At 52.1% G+C, this 19,488-nt stretch overlaps 1 protein-coding gene across 1 annotated transcript in view; it reads right to left on the bottom strand.

Moving 5' to 3' along the window:
• Nucleotides 1–19,488, bottom strand: part of LOC124722606 — a 140,634-nt gene that overhangs the window by 10,381 nt on the left and 110,765 nt on the right. Inside the window, exon 14 of the mRNA XM_047247746.1 lies at nucleotides 15,188–15,381. Within this exon, the coding sequence (XP_047103702.1) occupies nucleotides 15,188–15,381 (194 nt within the window). The remainder of the gene's footprint in view (nucleotides 1–15,187; nucleotides 15,382–19,488) is intronic.

The following is a 19,488-nucleotide window of genomic DNA, read 5'->3' as shown; positions in this document are numbered from 1 at the left end:
CGTCGCCCTCGCCCTGACCCTCGTACTGACCCTCCCCCTAAGTATGTCCACGACTATTCCCGAGCCGACTGGAATGCCTACCGGGATACCCTTTCCACCCAGTTCGATAGCCATCCTCTCACCTACCACCACCCTGACAATGTCTCCCATGCTGCCTCCTTTCTCCAGCAGACCTTGTCTGAGGCCGTGGTGGCCCACGTCCCTAGTGTTGCCATCCACCCCCACCGTCCTACCTTACCCCCACAGGCCGTTCTCCTCCTCCGTGAATCCCGTCGTCTCTACCGTGCCTTCCTCCGCACGCGTGACCCGGACACACTACAACGCCACCGGCAACTCCAGCGACACATCGTAATTTGGCTCGGGGCTAAGAAACGCCGGGGACTGGCGACAGACATGCACCCGTTTAAATGCTACCCTACCAATCAACTCGTCCAAGTTCTGGTCGGCCTTCCATCGCCTTACCGGAACTAAACCCTCCCCCTATTATCCCTCTTCTCCATGATGATCACCCCTTTCCCCTAACTCCCTTAGTAAGGCCAATCACTTTGCCTCCTACCTCTCCGATGTATTTTCCATCCCCGATGATCCCCATTTCGATTACTCCCTCTTCCCGGATATCCATAAGCGAACTGACACCTCTTCCCTTCCCCTCGCTCCTGGTTTCCAGTACTTGGATAACATTGCACACACGGAACTCAATGCCCCTATCACTACCCCAGATCTCATTGCTACACTCCGCACTAAACGCAACACCGCTCCTGGTCACGATCGTGTCACCTACCGTCACCTTCGTGAAGCTCCTGTCTCTTTCCTCTCACCCTGGCCAGGCTCTACAATGTAGTCCTGTCCACCGGTTACTACCCTGACCTGTGGAAAACCTCCCGTATCCTCATGTTCCTTTAAACCCCTGCAAACCACCGTCCGCCGTCTCCTCCTACCGCCCCATCAGCCTTACCTCAGTCTTCAGCAAGGTCCTGGAATCTATCCTCACCCGCCGTATCCACCAGCATCTCCGCAGCACCGCCTCCTTCCCGTCACTCAGTGTGGCTTTCCGCCGTCCTTCTCTTCGACGACCTTCTCCCTCACCTCACTCATCTCTTTTCCGAACAGCTTAATTCCCGTCGCTCCGCAATCTTCCTCTCCCTGGACCTCGAACGTGCCTATGACCACGTATGGCATTCCGGTCTCCTCTTCAAGCTCCAAACCTTCGCCCTTCCCATTAACTACGTCCGTCTGATCGGCTCCTCTTTCTCTCCCGCCGTCCTTCCTATGTCACCGTCCATAACTCAGATTCCTACACCTTTTTCCCCTCTCCCGGTGTGCCCCAAGGCTCCGTCCTCTCCCCCCTTCTGTACCTTTTGTACACGGCGGAAATGCCGCCGCCGTCAGCCCCCGTCCACCTTCTCCAGTTTGCCGATGACGCCACCTTCCTTGCCCTTGCCCCCACCCTGCAGCGCTCCCAACACATTTTCCTATCCCATCTTGACCGGTTCACCGCTTGGTTGCAACCAGTGGTTGCTCAAGGTCAATCCCTCCAAAACCCAGGCGATCATTGTAGGCAAAACCACCCCTTCCTTCCGCCTCCTTGATTTCTCCATCACCATCTATGGCCGTCCTATCGCCCTCACTCCCACCCTTAAGTACCTTGGCGTCACCCTCGACCATCGCTTCTCCTGGACTCCCCACCTCCGGAAAATCCAAGCCAAGGCACGCTCCCGCCTCCGTCTCCTCAAGCTCCTCTCTGGCCGTACGTGGGGTCTGGACCCCTCCACCATCCTCCACACCTATAAATCCCTCATCCGCCCTATCCTTTGTTATGCCCATCAGGCTTGGATCTCCGCCCCCCTTCCTTTTATAAATCCCTCCAAATCCTTGAACGCCATGCTCTCCGCCTCGCCTATCGCATCTGTCTCCCTCCCCCACGGCGGATCCTGTATGATCTCATCCCCTTCCCCCACCTCTTACTTTTCCTTGAAAGGATACAAATCCTGTACACCTCCCGTAAACTCGGACCCTCCTCACCCGCTCTTCTCCCCGATTCTCACCCACCCCCGCCCACTGCCGCGCCTGTATTCCCTTGTCCCACCCGGTCTCCGTCTCTCAACCCTCCTTACCCTCTCCCAAGGTGGCTTCCGCCAGCTCCCCCTCCCTGATGAAGTCCTCCTCCCCTGCATCTACCCCTCCTATCAACTTTGATCTTCCCCCCCCCCACCTCCTGTGTCCTTTCCCTTAGGCACCCTCCCTCCCCCCCCTTTCCCTTCCCTTCTCTTTTCCTTCCTCCCCCCTCCCTCCCACCCTCTCCCCCGGGCTTCCCCTACCCCCCCTCCCCCCCTTCCTCCCTCCCCCTCTCCCCTTTGCCCATGGCATCTCTGCTCTCCCCTCTCCCATTTCCCCTTCCTCCTCCACCACCTCCTCTCTTGGCAGGTCCCCGGACTCGTACACGCTCAGTAAACATTCGCGCGCCGGAGATCATCGCCATCAGTGTTTAGTGTGTGTGCATCGTTTTGTGTTTCGTGCAGTTACAACTCAACTGTTCACATGTGCCGTCGCCGTTCTCCGTGTTTTGTGCGCCGTGTCTCCAAGTGTTAGTGTTTTTTTTCGTCCAACGTGAACGGCTTCTTGTTTATTGTTTTTTTGTATCTCCATTTTTTGCCCGCCGTTTTTTTGTATTGTATATTTCACCTCTCTGTCATGTTTATTGTTCCACTTAAGGCTGAAGAGCAGCGTACTATGCTGCTGACAGCCCGCCTGTATAGGTGTTTAAAATTACAATAAAGGAAAAAGAAAAAATCCTGGCGTCAGTTCTCAGCGGGACTCATCAGCAGAAGCAGCATTTTCCTGAAGATGGCGACCAGTTGGATCGCCGAAATATCGAGTCAGGTTGATTTTAGGATCCGGCAGCAAACCCGAAGAGACTTTCATAACCATTAAGTTCCAGAATCCCTCCATTCCCTCATACTAAACGTTTTCAAGTCTCATATTTAGCGTCAAGTCGGCACATGTTATAATAATTTAATTGTAATAATATTTAGTATGTGAGTTACTGAGGTCAAATAGAAAGAAATAGAGGGTATGCGTTTTCAATTTCACGAAAAAAATCCCCATTATGTCTTAGGACACCCTACTGTGCACCCACACCCAGAAATTTATCTTTGTGACCAGTTACTTGAAGTCGTTGAAACTTGTCAATTCTTAGATATTTTACTTAACAACAAGCTAACTTGGCTGCCACACAACCGCTGCCTGAAGGCAACTAGCATGAGGAGGCTAAATGCTCTGTTTTCATATTACTTACTTGTGGAGTGCGAACCGCATATTTCGTCTATGATTTTACAAAGCTGTGATTTTATCCATCTTGGAATATGAATGTGTTGCCTATGGGTCGGCTGCACCGTCTGTACTGAGCTTGCTGAATCCTATCCACTACTCTGGTGTGCGGTTGGCAATGGGGGCTTTCTGCATGATCCCTGTTGACAGCCTCCTGGTGGAAGCCGGCGTCCCACCACTCCTGGTTAGACGGCAGCTGCTAGTGGCTAATTACACAGTCACAGTCTGTCAGGCGCCTATTCTCCGATGTCACTCAATTGTGTTTCCACAACCAGCAGTTCAGACTGTTTGTAAATGGCTCAAAACTGCATAGACCAGCTAGGATCCGACTTAATACTCTACTGAATCACCTCCAACAGCCTCCTTTAGTATGTGCTCCTAGCGCTCCCTCTAGACACCCCCTGTGGTCTGTACGCTGCCCTGTGATACAGATGGACCTCTTTTGCGGCCCCAAGAAGGACGCTAATCCTCCCCTTCTGCGACTCATGTTTCGTTCGATACTCCACGATTATTCTAATTCAGCATGCATCTTCATGGATGGATAGAAAGTCAACGACACGGTTGGATACGCTTTTGCTCATGCTAGGGGACATAGAAGAACTCTCTGCCAAGTGCCTGCAGTGTATACACTGCAAAGTTGGTCGTCATGTCTCAGGCTTTGCAGTAAGTCAAATCCCTAGCCACGACGAACTTTCTGATATATAGCGTTTCCTTGAGTTTCCTTAAAGGGCATATACCTGTGTTATCCCAAAAATTTTTTGATCCCCAACATCTAGACCTGTTGGTGGACCTCTACAGCTCTGGGAAAGTCAGCGACCCTTCATCTCAACACCGAGACATAACTACAGGAGATAATTCGACATAGGAATGCCGGGTACAGACTTGCGGCTTCAACTCTGATGCAATATTTTGAGGCTCTGAGAACTGGAATGGCAGGTTATCACGACAGAAAACACCTTTAGAGCGATTAAGTGGTCCACTAACGAGTGGCATACATCTTTCCAGGCACCTCGGGAAGATGCCATTATCTTGTGCCAACTACACATCAGCCACACGAAAATCTCTCCCAAGATCTTTCTGTGTCAGAAGGATTCTCCTCATTGCAGCAGCGGTAGTCTACTGACGATAGCTCATGTTCTTGAGTGCACCCTGAAAGCCGATCTACCTCACTGTCTCAGATGCTTGCGGATGTCGAGACAGTCACTACCAAAGTGTTGCATTTCCTGAGAGAGAGCGGATTTTGCACTAAACTCTAATACTCAATCACTTTCAGTGTTAGCGGTGGTTGTGTAGGGTGGGAGAGGGAACCTCCCTCTGTGCGGATACCCCACATGCGACTGCAGATAACTTTCTTCCACCTCACCTTGTTGTGCCTTTAGACCTTCTGTTGCACAATGCTGACTGTGTTATCCCAATTTTTTGTGTGTGTTACAGCTACTGTCACGCTCTTTTTTAAACTCTTCAACTTGCCTCTATAGCTGGAGCAGCCAAGTCCTCACTCTTTTGCGTTTTTACCTTTTTACGTGTTTTTCTCATGAAATGTAGTGACTGATGAACCAGTATGTTAGTCTTTTAAACACATAATCATCATCATCATCATCCAACTGAAGTGCTGGTCCCCAAACTAACCAGATTTTAATCCAGTCGATCATATATGGGATGTAATTGAATGTGGCATCAGAGGTCTTAGCCCCCTCACCGGAATTTACGGGAACTGTGTGATTTGCGTGTGTAGATGTGGTGTCATCTCCCTTCAACGACCTACCAAGGCCTCATTGATTCAAAGTCATGATGCGTTGCCACTGTTATCCATGTCAAACGTGGACATACCGGCTATTAGGTAAGTGGTCATAATGTTCTCGCTGATCAGTGTATGTACTCTGATTTATCCATGGTTATTTATGAATCTTTTAGTGACACCACAGGCTAATAATGTACCTGTGTAGCAAGAGGTGTTTGAGTAAATGTTGTGTTGTGGCAGGTTAATTGATTTTATGTTTATTTTTGTTCTGCTTGGGAGTGCTGGCTGACAAAAACTATTGATGCCCATCCATAAGCTGTAGTATTAAAGGCAGCTGGTGACTGCATAGGCACCAGTGGGTTATGACAGGTTTGCTGTTGTTAACATGGCTGGCATACCACTCTCTTAGTGCTTTGTATACTAGTAGTATCTTTTCTGGTACCAACCAGGTTGGCCACATTGAAAACATTTACACACATTTCGTTTAAATAATGCAAGTTTCCCAGGCATTCCTGGGGAGATGGGCTGGTGATGCTGATACTGGTCACTTCTTTAGGAGCATATTTTTAGCATTATGTTAATTCTTACACACTATGTCATCAAAAGTACCCGGATACCCTCAAAATCCAACGTTTTTCATATTAGGTGCATTGTGCTACCACCTACTGCCAGGTACTCCATAGTAGTCATTAGTCAGTAGACATCGTGAGAGAGCAGAATGGGGCGCTCCGCGGAATTCGCGGACTTCGAACGTGGTTAGGTGATTAGGTGTCATTTGTGTCATACGTCCGTACGCTAGATTTCCACACTCCTAAAAATCCCTAGGCCCACTGTTTCCGATGTGATAGTGAAGTGTAAACGAAAAGGGACACGTATGCCACAAAAGCGTACGGGCCGACCTCGTCTGTTGACTGGCAGAGACCACCGACAGTTGAAGGGGTCGTAATGTGTACTAGGCAGACATCTATCCAGACCACAACACAAGAATTTCAAACTGCATCAGGATCCACTGCAAGTACTATGACACTTACGCGGTAGGTGAGAAAGCTTGGATTTCATGGTCGAGCGGCTGCTCATAAGCCACACATCACGCCAGTAAATACCAAACGACGCCTCGCTTGGTGTAAGAAGCACTAACATTGGACGATTGAACAGTTGAAAAACGTTGTGTTGATTGACGAATCACGGTTCACAAGGTGGCGGTTCGATCGCAGGATGTAGGTATGGCGAATGCCCAGTGAACATCGTCTGCCAGCGCGTGTAGTGCCAACAGTAAAATTCGAAGGCGGTGGTGTTATGGTGTGGTCGTGTTTTTCATGGAGGGGGTTTGCACCCCTTGTTGCTTTGCGTGGCACTATCACAGCACAGGCCTACATTGATGTTTTAAGAACCTCCTTGCTTCCCACTATTGAAGAGCAATTCGGGGATGGCGATTGCATCTTTCAACACGATCGAGCACCTGTTCATAATGCACGACCTCTGGCGGAGTGGTTACACGAAAATAACATCCGTGTAATGGAATGACCTGTACAGAGTCCTGACCTGAATCCTACACAACACCTTTGGGGTGTTTTGGATCGCCGAATTCGTGCCAGGCCTCATCCACCAACATCGATACCTTTCCTCAGTGCAGTACTCCGTAAAGAATGAGCTGCCATTGCCCAAGAACCCTCCCAGCACCCGACTCAACGAATGCCTGCGAGAGTGAAAGCTGCCATTAAGGGTAAGGGTGGGCCAACACCATATTGGATTCCAGCATTACCGAAGGAGGGCGCCACCAACTTGTAAGTCATTTTCAGCCAGGTGTCCAGATACGTTTGGTCACATAGTGTACACATTTTACTTATATTTGTCTCTCACTGACAATCTTGGAAACTGGTAAAACTACAGTGCTTACAGAATTTTGCTATGACTTCTCACGCTATGTCTAACATCATACATCTTCTTAATATTTAATGAGATTTTTCAGAATATAGTCTGACATTATTTCTACCAACAGGGGAATGGGCTCATTTAACACATACATTATGAGACTCACGCATACTAGTAATGAAGGGATGGTTTAGCAAGAGTTTATTTGTTTATCTGTCACACTGTGATCCATCTCCAACATTTAAAGGCTTGGCAAGAGCATATTTCTTATTAAATTATGCACTGCAGTAATTTGTTGCCATTGTATTTAGCATAGAAAAGTTGGTAGTTGAATAAAAATAGGTAAAAACTACAACAAATAAATTCAATAAAGCAATTAATTATAAGATTACTTTCATGTCATCTTCTTCTTCTGCCTGGGGGTAATGGCTGGTCACTGATGGCTTCTCGAATGACCAAAATCGTGCGATTAGAGTAATAATACAATTAATATGTTAATTATAACGATTACCCACACTGATCCTCTGCCGGCCTGTGTGGCCGAGCGGCTCTAGGCGCTTCAGTCTGGAACCTCGCGACCGCTACACTTGCAGGTTCGAATCCTGCCTCGGGCATGGATGTGTGTGATGTCCTTAGGTTAGTTAGGTTTAAGTAGTTCTAAGTTCTGGGGGACTGATGACCTAAGATATTAATTCCCATAGTGCTCAGAGCCATTTGATCCATTTGAACTGATCCTCTCACTACCGAGCACATTCTTTACATGGCGAGGAGCAGATCATGACTGGTAAATAATTCAGATTTTTCCATAGCTTTGGGTACAGTTTGCAGTGTGACTGACTGAGAGCATCGTGATGTTGACATAACATTGCGCTGACATGATGTCAAGAGCAGCGGGATAAAGCTCATTTAATTGTAATAAAAAATTAACTAATTATTTATAGCAATTACTCAGGACAAGACTGCCATTGCCCAATCAATTGCTCAAGTTATAAAGGATGCGGAGGGGGTTGAATTATATTGGTCCAGGAGGGAGATGGTAGGGCTGGGGTATGTGGACAGGATGGTAATTCTATAGGGTGACTTCACATAACTGCCTGAGGTGTGTGGGCTAGAAGGCGGTTCCCCAGGTGAGGGGAAATGTCGGGCGATCTCACTCAACTACCTCTGGTTCAATCTGACAGTGAAATCATTATCAGTGACCTTGAGATAAGGTCATTATCAAGACCATAACTTGAAAGGAGAGACAGCATTGGTCGTATATTTTTGTTTATTATCGCTAAATCGATTGTCGGTCACTTAGTGACCATCTTCAGCGCTAGAAGTTAAAAGTTTTTTCACATTACGATCAGAGAGTATAAAACAGAAAATCACAATTACATCTGCATATGAAGATAACACTTGTTAGGAACATACCTGTAATATATAACTTAAATTAGTAAGCACTGGTGTCAATAAGCTTACGGCGATCACATAGACTGAGGTCGCTGTTTACATGCACTTGTTCAGCAGACCTCGGTGTGACGGGGCTTGACACGCCCTCTATGTGACATGTGTCACGTGAAGACATAGTATTACTGGTTTTGCGAGATATTAACACTAAATAACTCTTGTGCATTTGTGAACCGTGCAGTAATTCAAATTTAAAATGTACGTACAACACATAGCAGACGATGTTGGAAGGAAATATCTAAAATACATTGGCGTATTGTTTTTTTTTAAAAAAACAAACTTATAAAACATGAAACAGATCGATGATAAGTTGTCAGAGTGCAGGACATATAAAAGAGCAAAAGATAATGAAAAAATAATAATAAATGAATAACATGAAATGAGGTGTAACACAGGTTTTTAAAAAAAACATTATACCCACCATCTGGCGTGGGAAGTTAGAAGTACAACGTTCGTGATTACGTAAAATGTTACGTTAAGACTAAGGAGTCAAATATATAAAAAATAATAACAGTACGAAACTGCCATTACTTAATAATTAAAATGCCGTGAAACACAATGTTCATTACAAAAATGTTTGTATGTGTGGATAAACAATTTTGTTATCATATTTAACCGACATGCTGATGTACGTCTCGTTTGTCCCTTTGGGCAAGCTAGCAGTGTTATAACAGTGATTATAGGCTTCCGCATAAGCACTGGGACAGAACCCATACATACGTGACATCAAATATACACGGTTGCTTACTGTAAAACACAGCCCCATCATTTGGCGTGGGAGGTTAGAAGTACATGGTTCTTGATTTACGTAAATATTACGTTAAAACTGAGAAGTCAAATATATAAAATAGTAATGGTCCGAAAAAGCCACTAAGTAACAATTCATATGCCATTAAATAATATTAAAAAAAGTTTTGAGGGTGTAGAGTATCAATTTTGTTATCATATTTGACGGCGTGATAATGTACATATCATTCGTCCCATCACTGGTTGTACGCTTCCGCATAACCACTGGGTCAGAACCCATATGTACATTCACAGGTTGATAAAACAGTAATGAAGTTGCCAAGCAACCAGTTTTGAAAATTAATAAACTAATTTGATTTTACATACTTATAGTAGTAGTGGGACCCATATGAAATACAAGCAGACTTAAGAAGTACCTATAATTTTTTTTTTACTTTATTGTTATTTTAAAACCTGTACAAATCAGGTAGGCTGGCAGCGGCACACTACGCCGCTCTTCAGCCATAGCGTTTACAATAGTATAAGAATGGAGAATGATAGTGAACAAAGTGACGGGCAAAAGAGAGAGGTCACAGAGACACAAAAAACACGAAGTCGTTCACACGTGGCGAAACAACACTGAAATCACGTTGGCACGGCGCACAGAATACTGATGAATCCGACGGCACAAGTGAACGTAGTAGTGGGACGGCGGACACCAAAAAACACTAAACGACGTCACACACACGAGACACAGAAGGCGACGATCTCCGGCGCGCGAAAGTTCACTATGCGTGTGCGAGTCCAGGGACCTGCCAAGAGAGGAGGAGGAGGAAGGGGAGTGGGAAAGCGAGAGGGGAGAGCAGAGACGCCACGGGCAGGGGAGAGAGGGGGGGAGGGAGAAAGGGGGAGAGGAAGCCCGGGTGGAAAAGGGGGGAGGGAGGGGATGGGGAAAAGGAAAAAGAAGGGAAGAGAAGAGAAGGGAGGGAGTACCTATAATTTTTTTTTACTTTATTGTTATTTTGACACCTGAACAATCAGGTAGGCTGGCAGCAGCACAATACGCCGCTCTTCAGCCGAAGAGAGTACAAGTAGATAATCAAAGAAGAGACATCACTTAGAAAATCGGCGGGAAAAAACAGGAGACACATGAACATAAAGGCACAAGAAGCCGTTCAAACTTGATGACAATCCACACTACGAACTGTTGACCTGATGCACAAACACTGAAGAAGACGATGGCACTGGTGAACAATGGAGTGTGACGGCGAAACTGAACACTAAACATGATGGCACACACGATACACTGATGGCGGTGATCTCCGGCGCGCGAATGTCCACTGAGCGTGTGCGAGTCCGGGGACCTGCCAAGAGGCGAACAGGGGTGAGGAAGGGGAGAGGGGAGGAAAAGAGGATGCCATGGCTTAGGAGACGGGGACAGGAGGAGAGGGACAGGGAGAGGAGGCCCGGGGGACGAGGGGGGAGAAAAGGAGGAGGGAGGGAAAAGGGAGAGAAGGGAGGGAGGGTGCCCAGAGGAGTAAGTACAGGAGGAGGGCGGGAGGATCAAAGTTGGTAGGAAGGGTAGAAGGACGGGAGGAGGGCATCATCAGGGAGAGGGAGCTGGCGGAAGCCACCTTGGGAGAGGGTAAGGAGGGTCGAGAGATGGAGACCGGGTGGGACGTGGGAATACAGGCGCGGCAGCGGGCGGGGGTGGGAGAGGGTCGGGGAGACGAGCGGGTGAGGAGGATCAAGTTTGCGAGAGGTGTACAGGATCCGTATCCTTTCAAGGAAAAGGAGGAGGTGGGGGAAGGGGATGAGGTCATACAGGATCCGCGTGGGGGAGGGGAGACGGATGCGATAGGCAAGGCGGACAGCATGGTGTTCAAGGATTTGGAGGGATTTATAAAAGGGAGGGGGAGCGGAGATCCATGCTTGATGGGTATAACAAAGGATAGGGCGGATGAGGGATTTATAGGTGTGGAGGATGGTGGAGGGGTCCAGACCCCACGTACGGCCGGAGAGGAGCTTGAGGAGACTGAGTCGGGAGCGTGCCTTGGCTTGGATTGTCCGGAGGTGGGGAGTCCAGGAGAGGCGACGGTCGAGGGTGACGCCAAGGTACTTAAGGGTGGGAGTGAGGGCAATGGGACGGCCATAGACCGTGAGATAGAAATCAAGGAGGCGGAAGGAAGGGGCGGTTTTGCCTACAATGATCGCCTGGGTTTTGGAAGGATTGACGTTGAGCAACCACTGGTTGCACCAAGCGGTGAACCGGTCAAGATGGGATTGGAGAAGGCGTTGGGAGCGTTGCAGGGTGGGGGCAAGGGCAAGGAATGCGGTGTCATCGGCAAACTGGAGAAGGTGGACAGGGGGTGACGGCGGCGGCATGTCCGCCGTGTACAACAGGTAAAGATGGGGGAGAGGACGGAGCCTTGGGGCACACCGGCAGAGGGGAAAAAGGTGTAGGAATCGGTGTTATGGATGGTGACATAGGAAGGACGGCGGGAGAGAAAGGAACCGATCAGACGGACGTAGTTAATGGGAAGGGCGAAGGTTTGGAGCTTGAAGAGGAGTCCGGAATGCCATACGCGGTCATAAGCGCGTTCGAGGTCAAGAGAGAGGAAGATTGCTGAGCGACGGAAATTGAGCTGTTCGGAAAGGAGATGAGTGAGGTGAAGGAGAAGATCGTCGGACGGTGCTTTGCCGGGTTTAGGGAACATGAGGATACGGGAGGTTTTCCACCGGTCGGGGTAGTAACCGGTGGACAGGACTACATTGTAGAGCCTGGCCAGGATGGAGAGAAAAGAGACAGGAGCTTCACGAAGTTGACGGTAGGTGACACGATCGTGACCAGGAGCGGTGTTGCGTTTTGTGCGGAGTGTAGCAATGAGATCCTGTGTAGTGATAGGAGTACTGAGATCCGTGTGTGCAATGTTGTCCAAGTACTGGAAACCAGGAGCGAGGGGAGGGACAGAGATGTCAGTTCGATCGCGGATATCCGGGAAGAGAGAGTAATCGAACTGGGGATCATCGGGGATAGAAAACACATCGGACAGGTAGGAGGCAAAGTGATTGGCCTTATTAAGGGCGTCAGGGAAGGGGTGATCATCATGGAGAAGAGGATAGTAGGGGGAGGGTTTAGTTCCGGTAAGGCGACGGAAGGCAGACCAGAACTTGGACAAGTTTATAGGGAGGGTAGCATTTAAATGGGTGCATGTCTGTCGCCAGTCCCGGCGTTTCTTAGCCGTGAGCAAATTACAAATGTGTCGCTGGAGTTGCCGGTGGCGTCGTAGTGTGTCCGGGTCACGCGTGCGGAGGAAGGCGCGGTAGAGACGACGGGATTCACGGAGGAGGAGGACGGCCTGTGGGGGTAAGGTAGGACGGTGGGGGTGGATGGCAACAGTGGGGACGTGGGCCTCCACGGCCTCAGACAAGGTCTGCTGGAGAAAGGAGGCAGCATGGGTGACATCATCGGGATGGCGATAGGTGAGAGGGTGGCTATCGACCTGGGTGGAAAGGGCAACCCGGTAGGCATTCCAGTTGGCACGGGAATAGTCATGAATGTACTTAGGGGGAGGGTCATTACGAGGGTCGGGGCGGGGGCGACGACCGTCTGAGACGGTGAGGAGTACAGGGAGATGGTCGCTACCAATAGGCTCCAGGACATCCACCGTAATGCGACCAAGGAGGTTCGGGGAGGAGAGAATAACATCGGCAGTGGAGTTGGATTCAGGACGGGTGTGCTGGGGGATGGGGACGAGGTCGCCTTGAAGGGAGGAGAGGAACCGATGCCACCGTCGTAACTGGGCAGCGGAGCGACTGTGGACGTTGAGGTCGGCGGCGATCACGTAGGAGGAGAAGGTACGGTCGATGTGGGAGAGGAAGTCGAAAGGAAGAGGGGCGTTGGGGCGGACATAGATGGTGGCACAGGTAATGGTAAGGCCGGGGAAGAAGAGACTAACGATCAGATGTTCGGTGGGGTCGGGAAGGAGAGGTTGGAGCCGAACGGGGATCTGGCGTTGGTGACCAATGGCAACTCCACCACGCGCAACTGGGAGGGGATTATTGGAGCGGTGGAGGAGATAGGGGGAGGTGTGGACGGAGTGGTGGGGTTGGAGGAAGGTTTCATTGTGGAGGAAGGCATCCACACGGTGGGTAGCAAGGGTGTGCAGGAAGAGGTTCTTGTTGGCAGGAAGGGAGCGGATGTTGTTGAAAAGTATACGGTGCTGTCACGCCATGACAGGGACTTAGACGAGGGTGTCAAGACGGGAGAAGGTGAAATGGGCCTGGTTGTTGGAATAGGTGGCGTACATTTTAGGGTGAAAAATGGAACGGGTGGGGAGGGAGATCTGTTGGAGGGTGTGGGGGCGCTGAAGGGGATGAACATTCTGGAGGACGATGGTGAGGAACCTGATGATGTCCTCAGCGGTGGGGGGGGGGGGGACGAAGGGAATGCCAGGAGGGGTGGGGGGCGTCCAGAGGACGGACAGGTACGGTGAGCTCAGGAGTGGTTGGAGGAGGTCGGGCTTTACACTTTTGGGAGTAGGTGGGATGGGGGAGATTGCAGGTATTACAGGAGGGAGGGAATTGGAGGTTAGGGCACTGCCGGAGGAAGTGCGCTTGCCGACAATGCGGGCAGGTGGGAGCCTCGCGGCACTCAGCTGTTGGGTGCGCATTATAGCGCAGACACCTCTGGCAGCGCAGGGATTGAGGAGGGGAACGGGAGGGGTCGACCTTGTACCGCTGGTGGAAGAGGAGGGCACCCTCCTTTAGGGGACGGTCAATGGAGGGGGCGTCCTCAGAGAAAACCCGCATAAGGCGGGTGGGGCCGGCCGAGTTGAAAATGCGGCGGACCGCCCGCACCTCCAGCGTGGGATGGGCCTTGAGGTCCGCCAACACCTCCGCCTCCGTGATCGACGGACTGAGCCATGTGATCACGGCGGTGAGGGTTGGCGGGCGACGCGGGGGTTGGGGTTGGTGGGTAGGAGATGGAGAAGGAGCAGCGGTAATGGAGGCGTTAGGACCAAAACGGGTGATGGGGAGGCGGGAGAGGATGTCAGTATGGAGGGTTGGCCTGGGGGAGGAGATAAGAACAGAATCCCATCTGGGAGTAAGGAGAGAGATGGGGGCACCAGGGAAATGTTGGCGAAGGAGGAGAGAGAGATTTCGGGCCTCGAGAAAGGAAGGATCGGGACGGGACAGGAGATATTTGCATAACCTGGGGGGGGAGGAGGAGGAGGAGGAGGAGGAGGAGGAGGAGGAGGAGGTGGGAGCAGGGCCAGGCGGGGAGATATCCATGGCACTCTGGGGGGGGAGGCAGAGGTCGGGGCGGGGCCTTTTTGGGAGCGGAGGAGGTGGGGGTGCCACTAGGGCGTTTGACGGCGGCAGAAGGGTGGGTGGTGACATGAGGGACGGGAGCAATGGGGAGGTGGTGGGAAGGGACAGGTCCCGGCGTGGACGCAGCAGTCGGCGCTGGAGATGGTGACGGTGACGGCGAAGGCGAAGGCGACGGTGACGGCGATGATGATGACGGTTGGTGGCGGTGATGGCGATGGCGACGGGGATAGCTGGGCGTGGACAGTGGCCCGACGGGCCACCACCCTAACCGGAGCTGCAGTGACAGGCTGGGGGAGTGGGGGTAAAGGATCAGAGCGAGAGGAGCGAGAGGAAGAAGGGGGAGAGGGGGCGACAAAGAGCGAAGGCGAAGGGAGAGTAAGGAGAGGTGGGAGGGAAGGAGGGGGGGTGTGACTGGGCACACCAAGTTATAGTGGTGGAGGCGGCTTAAGGGGATGTATAGACGATGGCGGTGGTGGTAGTGGTGGCGGTGGTGGTGGGGGCGGACATGAAGACAGGGAGAAAAAACGCACAGCACGAAAAGGAAAGGACACAAACTGGGAAACAGACGGAGACGCAGACGAACGAAGACCAGGGTCGGACGGCGACGGCGACGGCGACGGCGACGGCGACGGCGACGGCGACGGCGACGGCGGGTGGCAGGAACGCCGCAGCTGCTGCTGCCGCGGACGGGGCCGGGGCTGCTGCTGCTGCTGCTGCTGCCGGCCGGACCGCTTCTACCACTGCTGCTGCTGCTGCTGCTGCCACAGGAGGAGGACTGGCTGGCTGGCTGGCTGGCTGGCTGGCTGGCTGGCTGGCTGGCTGCTGCTGCAGGCCGGGACCCGGGGACCACTGCTTCTGCTGCTGCTGCTGCTGCTGCTGCTGGGCGGACGGGCTGGCTGGCTGGCTGGCTGGCTGGCTGGCTCCCGTAACACCTAGAACTTCGATAAGCGCTGAAATCGCACTATCGAAAGGGCGGCAACCTTTGGGTGTACCGCCAGAGATGCCTGGTACCTATAATTCTAATTGTGTATTTGAAATACATTTGAAAATGTAAGGTGCGAACAGGTAGTATACATCAAACACCGAGAAACCATCATGAGGAAGGACAGGTAATAGTGCCACTTATAACCAAAAATATACATCGTACTTTAGAGAAATTAAACATAGGCTATGCACGATATCCAGCACTTATTCAAACAGCAAAGGAATTGTTAACATACATTAATAATAATTACGTAAAGTGATAACTGGTTCGTATTACTTTGTGTCAACGCCTAAGAGATGTCGACTGTAGTAAAATTATGTTCAGTAGGCGTCCATGAGTTCTGCAAATTACGGATCAAAAATGGAGCATCTTTTTTAAAAACCGAAATTAGTAATGTTATTAAAGCAAACCGAAACATGTGTGTCTATGTGTTGAGATAGTTGGAATAGCGGCCATTGTAAGTGTTCTCGTAGCAACTATGACTGAGGCGTTGTATATAAGGGATAACAAGCAACTAACTACGACACATCTAGAGGGTTGGATCCCCTCCTCCGAAAGCGTCAGATTGCAAAGCCTGGGCTACTCTCAGGGTGGAATCTCCGTCTTCGAAGATTGTGTGTGTGTGTGTGTGTGTGTGTGTGTGTGTCTGTCTGTCTGTCTGCCCGCTGCTGTCGCTGTTCGTCCATCCGTCCGTCCGTCCGTCCGTCCGCCCGCCCGCCTGCTGGCTGTCCATCGCCGTCGTCGTAACCGCCGCCGCCGCCGCCGCCGCCGCCGCCGCCGCCTGCTGGTTCGTCCGTCTGTTCGCCGCTGCCCCATCGCCGACGCCGCCTGCTGCATGTCCGTCTGTCCGTCGCCATTCGTCTGCAATGAGTACTCCCACCGCCCACCGTCATCTACACCTCCCCCTCCCCCCTCTCCCACCGTCACTTCCAGGAGTGCCGCATCTGGCCTCCCTCCTTCCACCTCCCCTTCCCTTCCCCCACTTACCCACTCCCCCTATCCCCTCCCCTGCTGTATACCCACACCTCTACACCCTTCCTCCAGCCTCCACACCCTCAACAGCTCCCACTACTACCCCCGCCCTCACGTACGCCTCTGTTGCCGCCTCTGCTGCCGCCCCTCAGGTGGTTGGCTTCCCCTCTCTCACCGACCCCGTCGCTTCGTCTTCTGCATCTCCCCGCACGCATCACGTCGCGCCGAGCCACCATCACCACCACTGAACCATGTGCTTCTCCGGTACCATCCATTACGCCACAGGGATCTGCCACCCGCCACCTCCCTCTCCTCCCTGTCCCTCTCCCCTCCTCCCAGCCTCCAGTCTCCAAAAAACCACAAAAGCGCGTCCTTACCGACTCTGCTCCCGCCACTTCCCACAAAAAATCAACACCACCTCCCCCTCCCCCTCCCCCTGCCGTCACCATGGACACCACCCCTCCTCCTGCCACCCCTACCTTGGCCCCCACCCTCCACACCTTTGTCCTGTCAACTCCCGATCCTAAGTTCCTCGATGCTCGTACCCTCACCAAGGAAATACGAAAGTACTTACCTGGTGCTCCCATCTCCCAACTCATTCCCCGCAGGGACTCAGTCCTTATCAAGTCCCCGTCCCCATCCTTTCACACAGACCTTCTGCGAAAACTCCCACGAGTTATGTTTGGCCCCACGCCTCTCTGACACCCTTCCTTTCTGCTTCCACTCCACATCAGCCCCAGCCTCCCCGTCGCCCCCCCACCTACACCGCTGTGATCACTAAGCTCAGCCCGGTGATCACAGAGGATGAAGTGTTGGTAGAACTGAACTCCCACCCGGACTTGGACATCCGCTCTGCCCGCCGTATCCACAATGCCTCTGGTCCCACCTACCTCATGCGGGTATTCTCAGAGTCCGCCCCATCCATAGACCATCTCCTCACCCAGGGTGCCCTGATATACCACCGTCGCCACCCTGTTGAATCCTCCAAATCCCCTCCCCAATCCTACCGTTGCCAGCGGTGCCTGATGTACAATGACCACCTGACTCCCAACTGCAAAACCCCCCCCCCCCACCTGTCCCCATTGCAAGGCCTCCCACTTTCTCAAGAACTGCCCCAACCTCGCTGCTCCTCCTTCCTGTAATACCTGCAATGGCCCTCATCCCACATACTCCCACAAGTGTAAAGCTAAACCCCCTCCAGCCACCCCTAAACTTACAGTCCCAGTTCGTCCCGTCGATCCTCCTGTCCATCCTAACAATTCCCTCCATCCACCCCCCACGGCCGAGGACATCATCCGGTTCATTACCGTTGTACTCCAAAACATTCACCCTTTTCAGCGCCCGCACACCTTCCAACAAATATCCCTTGCTGCTCGCTCTGTTTTCCACCTGAACACATTCGCCACTTACTCCCACAACCAAGCCCACTTCACCTTCACCCGCCTCGACACCCTAGTTTAAGTCTCTTCCCTTCCCTCTCTTCCCCCCCTCCTTCCCGTCATGGTGCGGCACGAGTCTCGCATCCTCTTCCAGAACATTCGCTCCTTCTGCTCCAACAAATACCTCCTCATGCACACCCTCTCCCACCTCCAGGTCGACACCTTCCTCTTGAACGAAACCTTTCTCCAGCCCCACCATTCTATCCGCACCTCCCCCTATATCCTCCACCGCACTGATGCTCCTGGTCCTCGTGCGCAGGGTGGAGTCGCGATTGGCCACCTTAAGCATATCCCCGTCCGGCCACAACCTCTCCTCAATGACCCCACTGAACACCTTATCCTTAGCGTCTTCTTCCCCTCCCTCACCATTACCTGTGCCACCATCTATGTCCGCTCCACTGCTCCTCTTCCTTATGACTTCATCTCACACATTGACCACACCTTCTCCACCTATGTGATTGCCGCCGACCTCAACATCCATAGCCGCACTCCTGCTGCCCTTCGGCGGTGGCATCAGTTCCTCTCCACAATCCAGGGTGACCTTGTTCCCATTCCCCAGCACACCCGACCCGAAAGTAACACCACCCCCGATGTTGTCATTGCCTCCGCCAACCTCCTTGGGCGTATCACTGTCGCCGTCCTTGACCCCACAGGTAGCGGTCACCTCCCTGTCCTTCTCACCATAACGTCTGCAAAGCGCCCCCCTCCGGCTCTGCAACCTGCACTCCCTCCCAAGGTCGTCCATGACTATCGCCGTGCCAACTGGGATGCCTACCGGGACTCCATCTCCACCCAGGTCGAAAGCCACCCTCTTACCTATCGCCATCCTGACGACATCATCCGCGCCTCGTCCTTCCTTCAGACGGTAATTACTGACGCCGTGGAGGCCCATGTTCCTACTAAAACCATCCACCCACACCGTCCCACTCTCCCTCCGCGGACTGTCCTCCTCCTCCGTGAATCCCGCCGCCTCTATCGCTCCTTCCTCCGCACTCGTGACAGGGATACACTCCAACGCCACCGGCAAATACAGCGACACGTACGAAACCTTATTACAGCAACGAAACGCCGGGACTGGCGCCAGACCTGCACAAGACTCAATGCCACCTTCCCTATCAACTCCTCCAAGTACTGGTCCGCCTTCCATCGTCTTACTGGTTCCCTTTCCACTCCCCACTACCCCCTTTTCCATAACGATCGCCCCCTTCCGGACAACCTCAGTAAGGCCAACCACTTCGCTTCCCACCTTTCCGAGGTCTTCTCCATCCCCGATGATCCCCACTTTGATTATTCTCTTTTCCCCACCGTCATGGAACGTGCTGATACCTCAGTCGCTCCACTTGCTCCTATTCTCCAGTACTTGGGGCAGTTGCCCCCCTCCGACGTCAACACTCCCATCACAGCACAAGACATTAAACTTCTCCTCCAGTCCAAACGCAACACGGCCCCTGGTCACGACTGTGTCACCTACCGTCACCTTCGAGAAAGCCCCTATTCCTTCCTAACTGTCCTCGCCCATCTCTATAATGTCATCCTCTCTACTGGCTTCTACCCTGACCTGTGGAAGACCTCCCGCGTCCTCCTATTCCTCAAACCCAACAAACCCCCTTCTGCGCCTCTTCATATCGTCCCATCTGCCTCAC

The sequence above is a fragment of the Schistocerca piceifrons genome, chromosome X (genome assembly GCF_021461385.2).
Source record: "Schistocerca piceifrons isolate TAMUIC-IGC-003096 chromosome X, iqSchPice1.1, whole genome shotgun sequence".
In the NCBI taxonomy this organism is placed as follows: Eukaryota; Metazoa; Arthropoda; class Insecta; order Orthoptera; family Acrididae; genus Schistocerca; species Schistocerca piceifrons.
The sequence above is the reverse complement of the archived record's forward strand: the minus strand, read 5'-3'. Positions and strand labels throughout refer to the sequence as shown.